A 9,406-nucleotide genomic window follows, 5' to 3' on the forward strand; every position below is an offset into this window, starting at 1 on the left:
CATTGTAAACTGCTCATGAAAAAGTGTTTTAGATCAATTTTATACCAAGTCCTTAAATACACTTTAAAAAAATACAGGTTATCCTTTACCAAATTTCGTAGTTCCACAAATGACCACTTGAGGCTGGTTTCAGCATTAAATACGACCAAAGATTCAGAAAAAAACTTGGATCATTTATAAAAACAAAATAATTAAATACATTTGTTAATATGAAAATGTGTGCATTTTTCACAGACTTATTAACTCTTAAGCTCTGATTTTTTCACTCTATAGTTGTGAATAGCTGGATAATTATAAAACATTTTTATCTCCCTCCTGAGACATGACTGTTTGGGTAAGTTTGAATATAGGTTAAATCCCTTTACTTTTAATTTTGAACTTTTATTTTGAAGTGTGCAAGCGGAAGTCGAAACTTTGATTAAACAAGCAGACCGCGCAGAGTAAGTGAAACTTCCGCGGTCACATGATCCCCAGAGGTACCGGGTCGAGCACTCTGGGACGGTTCTATGAGTCGGAGGAGGTCGGGAGCCGCTGTGAGAGGGTAGGTTCTGTTTAAACCGGGTTGAACCCGGTTTAAAACTGAAACTGATGCGCGCTAAAGTCTGAACTATTGTATTGTTGGTGTAGTTTGAAGTTTTTCTCGTATCTTATCTGTAGTCAATTTGTCGCTCGTAAGTGAAAATGTGGTAGGACTAGCCGAGGAGGCAGCAGGTCTAAAGATGAGGTTTTACTCCGAGGACGGTGAATGTGAGGCGGTTTGTCTGACGAGGCTGCTGGCCGAGGCTCCGCCTGCGCTCCGTCCGTGTTCCTCCGCGGGGGTCCACCCAAACTGCTGCCGCGGGGAAAGGGTCCGTGCTCCACTCCGGGAATGCGCCGTTCCATCTTTGATACACACTCATTAGCTATTTAACTTTGTTTAAAAACACACTTATGTGGACATATGTAAGTCATTGCTCCAGGATGCAGTCTGCTGTTACATTTTCTGAGTTGCTCCTGAGCAGTGGCGGAGCTAGAACATTTTATTTGGAGGGCACTAAGGGGGAGAAGACTTTAGGAAGGAGGAGGCATATTGTGATTTTAATTTAATAAAAATGTAACTTGATTCATTCATCCATCTATCCATCATAACCTGCTAAATCCCCCACGGGGTTGCCAAAGCCTGTCCCGGCTAAATAAAATACATCTAAATTCATTTTTACCCAAATTGCTGTGAATTTATTATTTCAAGCCCCGAAAAACTGGATTCTAGATTTTAAGATGGAAGCCTGCGGGCCAGTGGAAATTTCAATGTGGGCTGCATTTGTTCCATGGGGTGGACTTTGGACATGCCCGTTTTAGAGCAGGGGACCCCAACCCCCGGACCGCTGACCTGGGTTACAACCCTGCAGCCCTTAAGTTAGTATGATTTAGCTCCGCCCCTGCTCCTAAGCTAGAGTTCCTCAGGCTTCCCTTTGGCACATGCCGCTTTTTGACTTGTTTTCAGTGCAGTCATTGTACCAGACACATTTTAAACTTCTGTATTATTCTCTATGTACACTTTTCTGTTGTTTTTTTTAGTTAATTATCCATTTTGCTTCAATCCTTCATTTAAATTTCTCTTAGGCTGATGTTATTTGCATGTATTTACATGCAACCAGCACAAAAACTGATGGAAGTTCATGTTGGCCACATGTAATAAGTGCAGCCTCATTGCTGCATTGCATACTTTACATGCGTCCAAAGTTGCGTTTTGTTGCTGGCCACACGTATTTAAGCTTAAAGTTAAAGTCTCGTTAGTTGTCACGTTCTTAGTTGTGTGAAATGTGTTCTCTGCGTTTGGTCAGAAACAGGCGCACTCAGGAACTATTTGGCTTAAATCTACCTGAAAATGAATAGATCTGAAAATGATTACTAAAAATTGTATAATCATAATTAAAAGATCAATGTGAAGGCTTATAAAATAGATCAAAAGACGATCGGTAACGGACCATCCATAGAGAATTTCAATAGATCTGCACAGTTTTCTATTTCTGCTATATTTTTGGATAAAAATGACCAAATTACCAAAACTTCCCAGATTTTAAGGCTTTAATATTTTTTATTTTTGGATAAAAGTGGCCCAAAAAAAAACATTTTTATCCATAAATGAAAATGTTAAAACCTTAAAATTTATGACTGAAGAAGCCCTTTTTACTGTAAATATAGAAAAGTTCGTGTGATTACTGAAGGGATTTTGAAATCTGCTTTTAGATGGTTTGTTTGGATATTTGGACTTTTCCCCAATTAGTGAGCTATTTTCTTGACCCCTCCCCTTTTCTCCTTCCAGAAGAGCACATGTCCGTCACGATTGCTAACAGCCTCATTTGTTTTCACAACAGGATGAGTCAACGAGAGATCCGCGAGAACATAAAGCTGGCGCGAGAGTACGCCCTGCTGGGAAACTACAGCTCGGCCAGCGTTCTGTACCGCGGGCTGCTGGACCAGATCAGAAGAACCAAGCACGCTGTCCGCGACGGCAGCGTTCAGCAGGAATGGCAGCAGGTCACAACAACAGCCTGTCTGATCTTTTTAGGATAAAATCCTGCATCTTCTCACGCGTGCTTCTCCGGTTTCTCAGCTGTGGCAGCAAATGAATGCAGAGAGCCAACTCCTTCAGGGTATACTGTCCACTCTGGAGAAAAATCAGATTGAGCCCTCGCCTGCTAAAGCCAGTAACCATGAGGACTGGGACATGAGGCCTCTGCACTCGGAGCAGCGGTATGTGTGAACCCTCAGCTTCTTCAGGAACAGAACAAACTCCTGGATAAGTTGCTTCTTTCCGTTGTTGTGTAACCTCTCAGGTCCTGATGCAGTCATGTGATTCGGATTAGTGGCCTGATGTGAGCTTGTTTTGTTCTCCGTCAGCTTCCGCAAGGATTGGGTGTAAATCTGGCACCATTTGTTTACTTTTAGATTTACGACAGTGCCTCGGTTTAGTTCATAGTTCTAAACTAAATCGAAGGTCTTGCAGGCTTATTTTAACATATCGGTGTCGTCAGAAGTTAATTTCAGCTCAGAACTTGAATTTTTTACCCTCTGTGCTGAATTTTCATTTGTTTGCATTAGGGCTGCACGATATGAGGAAAACTTGCGATATGCGATATTAGTGATCAATATTGCGATAACGATAAATTTGCGGTAAATAAACAAATAGAAAAATAAACAAAAACATCATTCCCATTTCATTGCAACAGTTTAAAAATTATACTCCAAATGACCCTCATCGACATGGGGGACAAACGTCAGGGTGGCTAACCCTGGTCCTCAAGAGCCTCAACCCTGTCTGTTTTCCAATTCTCCCTAGACTGCTCGATAATGATAACCAAATCAGGTGTGTTCAGTCAATCAGGATGTGAAATCACTTGAGTCAGCCAATCAACAGCAAGCTGGTTAAGGAGAGCTGGGAAACAGGCAGGGTTGAGGCTCTTCAGGACCAGGGTTAACATAATAGGCCTCCATCTGATTGGTCAACAATGGGAAGGCGTCCATCTGATTGGTCAAAGCATAAAGGGATTTATTTGATTCGTTAAATGCTTCAAGCTGCTAGAAGATTGTTTTAACACATTTTGGGTTTGCGATTTATTGCGATATTCGCCGTCTTTTGCGATATGCATATTGCAGAGCTGGATATTGCGATAACGATAAATTTGCGGTATATTGTGCAGGCCTAGTTTGCATGTTTTTCAACCTTTAAAGCCAAATCGTCAAACAATTTTAAATTTGAAAGGAAAACACAATTAAGTCCGTTCACTTTGGATTAAGGATTCAAACCTGACTCTTTCTGTGTGGAATCAGTAATTGCCCTCCAAACCCTAAAAACACTTTGGGCCAGCCTTTATTGCAAAAACTGCTGTCGATTGTTTGGGATAATCATCAACTGTTGGATCCCTAATCTTTGTGGAATTGTTGCAAGTCAGCCACACAGGGATGCTGGAGCCTATACCTCCGTCTGTTGGCCGAAGGCAGGAAACAGCCTGGACAGGAGGTTTTTGAGCCTAAATGGACCTTTTTGAGGTCTGTAGCCTTAGGACTGAAAGCAGGCTCCTCCAGAGTCTTTGTTTAGTTCTTCTTAACCATTTAGAGGTGGACCTGCATGTGGGTTTGAGGTCATTCTTCTACTCTAGATCCCACATTTGCTTCAGCTTGAAGCCACACCGATGTGTGAGCTTCTATTTGAACATGGACAGCCGAATTCATGGTTTCAGTTCCTACATCAAATCTTTTATCGCAGACTTTAACTGTATCTGAGACCTGGACAGAGTGTGACGTCATCCATAGAAAGTGAAGTCAATTCAGTCTGCATATTTTAGCATCACGGATGTTGCCATGTTGGAGCCAGACAACGTCAGTAAGGTGCGAGTCGGTCTGCGTCATCTTGTCTATGGCAATCACTCTCGCCAATCAGAAGTGAGCTTGTTGGAAGGCCACACCCCTATCTGATGGTGGACTCTGAACTTAACTGAGACCTTCAGTTCTCTGGGAACTGTTGCTGGACCCATGATGACCTCTTAGGTAGTCGTCGCTGGTATTTTTGGGACCTTTTCTCAGTTTGGATCATGCTATCGTCATGACTGACCAGCAAATTCACCTGGGAAATTTATGTAAGGAGGAAATGTGAGGCACGAGACCCAACAATGAAAACCAGGTGTCTGCAGATCTACACCTCTATGTTACCCAGCATGCAACAGGACCACCAACCAAGGACTTGGTCCTACTCAGTGATACTTTGATAGTAGCACCACATTCTTTCTTTAATAAAATTCAAATTTCCTGAGATATTGACAATGACATTTTTATCAACTGTGAGCTATATTATTCAAAATGAACTATATTATATCTATGTGGGAAAAAATCTGTTTAATCTTTGGGTTTGTTTTTACTGAAATAAATACACTTTTATGATATATTGTATATAAATTTAGAGATAAAAGCAAAATATAAAAAGTGATTAAAGATTTATAGACTTTTAATGTAAAAATGGTGTCATAAAGCCTTCTTGTCTCATTAGTGTTTCTGCTGCTCCCGTGCAGACGTGAACACAGGTAGAAATATTGGAAGCCTCCTTAGTTTAGTTTTTGTTTGCAGTCATTCAGACACATCAGATCCTGGTCACATGATCAGCATTAAAGTCCCACTAGCACGGTAGCACCGCATGGACCAGCAGGACTACAACTTCAGTTCTGAACTTTCATTGTTTTCATTTCATCATGAGATCCAACCTGATGGTTCTTTTGGTTCTTCAATGCTGTTTGAAAAAGGTCTAGGAGTAAGTGAACCTCAAAGAAGGTTGGGATGAATTACCATTAACTCTTAAGTGTAATGGATTAAATAATGTTTCCAGAGGATTCCAAGGTTTATTATAAAAGTGAAGTTCAGGCCAGAGACCTATTTTTTTGTGCATTCATTAGATATTCGTGTTCTTTCTCCTCAGACATTTTCCCTGTCCCATCCGCCGCCCTGATAACCCCTACAAAGACAGCAAATCCCCCAACAACCGGCAGAACGCGGCGGTGAAGGCCCAACAGAGACACTCGCATCGAGGACCCACCGGAGAGCGCAGCAAAGCGCCCAGAGACAAGGAGAAGAAGGAAGCAGCAGGCAAAGCAAAGGAAGATAAGGTGAGAACATTGTTTGCTGTGCTGATCAAAGGCTGGCCCGCCCATCCGTCCAGTTTCTCCCTCAGACGACAGGAGCTGCATTTCTGCTTGCTTTCTTCAGGAGAAGGAGGTGAAACGGTTTGATGGGGCGGGATATGACAAAGACCTGGTGGAGGCTCTGGAGAGAGACATCATTTCACAGAACCCCAACGTGAAGTGGTTCGTCAGTCTTTATTGCTTCTCTCCTGCAGCTCGCCGCTTTGTTTGATCTGTAACGTTAAATATGTCAAACTTACTGTTGCTGTGGTTTCATGCTTTTCAGTTTCCAAATACAGAGTATTTTGTATACAGTAATATGATGAATCATTTATTTTACATAAATATTCTCAGATGTTTATCTGTGTATTTTGAGGAAAACACTGTCAGCAGGTGAAAACGTTTTTACGCCCGAACTGTTTTCTGTCAACAACTTTCTTTCTGGTAAATGGCGTATACTTGTATAGAGCTTTTCTACCTTCCTCGAAGCACACTGGCACTAACTTATAACCACCAGAGCCGAGGTGGGGTTCAGTAGAAAAAACAAAAGTAGAAATGGACACCACCTGTATCTGATGCTAGGTAACAGCCTATTGTAACAGTAACGTCTTTCCAACACAGCAGAACGCTCCTGTTTGAGCAAAATAATCAGGTAATTGGATATCTGTCAGATCTCTTATTGTTCTTGGTTGTAGGGACGACATTGCAGACTTGGAAGATGCCAAAAAGCTGCTAAAGGAAGCAGTGGTGCTGCCCATGTGGATGCCAGAATTTTTCAAAGGCATAAGAAGACCATGGAAGGTACTGATTTTAAAGCATGTGTGTGCGCTTAGTTATCCACTCCCTGCCTTTTCCTAAAACGACTTGGATGGGGTCTTCAGGGGGTGCTCATGGTGGGACCTCCAGGGACAGGAAAGACACTCTTGGCAAAAGCTGTTGCAACTGAATGCAGAACCACATTCTTTAACGTCTCTTCATCCACACTGACCTCCAAGTACAGAGGAGAGTCTGAGAAGCTGGTTCGTCTGCTGTTTGAAATGGTGAGATCTTTTTCAGATTATCTTCCAATTAGAGAATTTGTGCTTTGAGGCATGGGTCTTTAGGTCAAGTACACTTTAGACAAATCTGTATTACAAATACTAGTTTATTTGGTCCATCTCTGTTAAATTCTTGACAGCAGTTCTATTGAGATTTTAAAAAATGTCTCTGCTAATAACTACAAGAACACAGTTTTATGTTTCTCTGATTGGTTGATGCAAGATGCTTTTTTTGCCATTTATAAGCTAAAAATTAAGTTTTGAACATTTTTAAGTCTCCTCCATGAACTGTTTAGGACTCTAGAAGAGTTGGATTCAAGCAGTCGTACATTAGTTTGGTTTCTTTCCTAAATCCAGAAAAAACCTGTCAGTGTTTGCTTACAGGAATCCTTCTTCAACACAGCAATTGTGTTGATAAAAGATCTTAAACCAAGAAATATTAAAAACTGAGCTGGCCTAGATCATTTAACCTTTTTTAGCATTCTAGCCCTAAAATTTGATGAAAGAACACTTTGAAATAGTCCATAATTAATTAAATTAAAGACAAAAGGTCTAAGGAAATCTATCTTAAATAGGTTAAGTTCTTCCTTTATGCAGATGATACAGTGATATTCTGCCTTTATGCTGATAATACTACCACATTCCTCTTTTATGCTGATGATACTTCAACATTCGACTTCTTTCCCGCTGATACTGTATTGATTCGCCTTTATGTTGATGGGACTGTGATGTTCCGTGTTTATGCTAATGATGCTGTGATGATAATCTTCCTAATCTTTTGTGCTGATGATGCTGTGATTTACTGCTCTGTTCACAGCTGAGTTGACAGTCCGTCAGGAAAACTGGTCTTTATGCTCTCAAGTGTTTTATTTTCATGTTCAAGCTGCCGTTTCCACACCAATAATGGGTTCTTACCAGAAACCCGTAGACCTGTTTGTTTCCAACACTTAGGTGTTATCTTCACTAATCCTGGTGACATTTTTCACACATATCTCTTAATGTTTATCATCAATAGTCCTTAGTCATAACATGAGCCACTCTTCCAGGCGCGCTTCTACGCTCCCACTACAATCTTCATTGACGAGATCGATTCCATGTGCAGCCGCAGAGGGACATCAGAAGAGCACGAGGCCAGCAGAAGGGTGAAGGCAGAACTTCTGGTGCAAATGGATGGTATGGAGCTTAGTGTTGCTGCTACACATTCATCATTTTTGCCTTGTGAGCTATTGTTGTAGAACTGTTGGACACTGTGCTGCAGGTGTTGGTGGAGCTTCAGAGAACGAAGACCCATCAAAGATGGTCATGGTGCTGGCTGCCACCAACTTCCCATGGGACATTGACGAGGCTTTGAGGAGACGGCTGGAGAAGAGAATTTACATTCCATTGCCATCAAGTATGTTCTTTCCCCAAAACCATTGGATCTGCTCAAACTTGAACGGAAAGCATCTGGCTTTATCATGCTATTTTACTAATGTTATTTTTACAGCAGTCAAACACATTCACTCATCAGTCTCGCAGCAGTTCTAAGGAGTTTGCTCAAATGACGTGTGTTGGATGTTTGCAGCAACAGGGAGAGTGGAGCTGCTCCGGATCAACCTGCGAGAGCTGGAGCTAGCCAGCAATGTGGTCCTCGACAAGATCGCCGAGCAGATGGACGGCTACTCGGGGGCAGACATCACCAACGTGTGCAGGTCAGACAAACGCAGACTGACTGACAGCAGAAGCTCGTCTGCATTCTGTAACCCTGCCTCATCTTCTGCAGAGACGCCTCTCTGATGGCCATGAGACGCAGAATCGAGGGGCTCACCCCAGATGAGATCCGCAACCTCTCCCGGGACGAGATGCACATGCCCACCACCATGGAGGACTTTGAGTCTGCTTTAAAGAAAGTTTCTAAGTCTGTGTCTGCATCTGATCTGGAGAAGTACGAGAAGTGGATTGAAGAGTTTGGATCATGCTAAAGGAGCTTCTCCTCGCAAGGACTTCCAACCAAACCCGGACTCTGAAGAAGATCCGGTTTGGTTCTTTACAGAAGCTAAATGTCTTTAACACGAAGACTTTAAGAACTGACAGTTAGGAGATCTTTGGACATTGTCAAGATAAAGAAAAAAAATGTTGCACTTTGGAACCAATTCAATTATTTCTGCTTACCTGCTTTCTTGTACTTGATTTGTCTGTAAATGTCTGTTTTAACTTTGTAATTTAAACACATTAAAGAAACACTAGGGAAACATTCTCTTGACTTAAAGTTGTTGTTTTGGCATCTTTGCCTGGTCCAGGCAGCTTTCTGTAAATACGAGTCTTTTAAACTGAACCTGATGGATCAACATTCTCCTAAAAAAAATTGAGTTTTGTTCAGAACCTTTGTTTACTTTGAGATAAAAAAAATATCAGGAACTGAACTTTTAAAGATCTTCATACAATAGAACCAGGTTGAACAAGATGGATGCTGCCCTCCTGCTTCATTCAGCTTTCATGTAGTTTTTCAAGGGCAAATTTTGAAGACTATACAGTAATATTTACCATTACCTAACTTTTTAGGGACAAACTACTATCTTAAAAAAAATGCTATTTATCTTGAAATGAGTAAAAGTCCGTTTTTTTACAGCTTTACAAAGGAAACTAAATCGGATCTGAACTCTTGTTTATTGACTGAAATCTTATATTTTTAAAGCAGCCATTCAGACTGATACTTCACTTATATCATATCTTCTAGCA

General features: G+C 41.4%; 1 protein-coding gene across 1 annotated transcript; it reads left to right on the forward strand.

Annotated features, from left to right (window-relative positions):
• Positions 1-397: 397 nt before the first annotated feature.
• katna1 (katanin p60 (ATPase containing) subunit A 1) lies at positions 398-8,924 on the forward strand. The gene is made up of 11 exons (XM_011491667.4): positions 398-541; positions 2,358-2,520; positions 2,597-2,736; positions 5,450-5,636; positions 5,737-5,834; positions 6,347-6,452; positions 6,533-6,691; positions 7,735-7,861; positions 7,947-8,081; positions 8,253-8,379; positions 8,451-8,924. Exons 1-11 carry the CDS (start codon positions 507-509, stop codon positions 8,647-8,649), a joined length of 1,476 nt encoding a protein of 491 aa, XP_011489969.1. The 5' UTR covers positions 398-506; the 3' UTR covers positions 8,650-8,924.
• Positions 8,925-9,406: the final 482 nt, after the last annotated feature.

Source organism: Oryzias latipes, chromosome 24, assembly GCF_053564925.1.
Source record: "Oryzias latipes strain Hd-rR chromosome 24, Olatipes_Hd-rR_3.1".
NCBI classification, from domain to species: Eukaryota; Metazoa; Chordata; class Actinopteri; order Beloniformes; family Adrianichthyidae; genus Oryzias; species Oryzias latipes.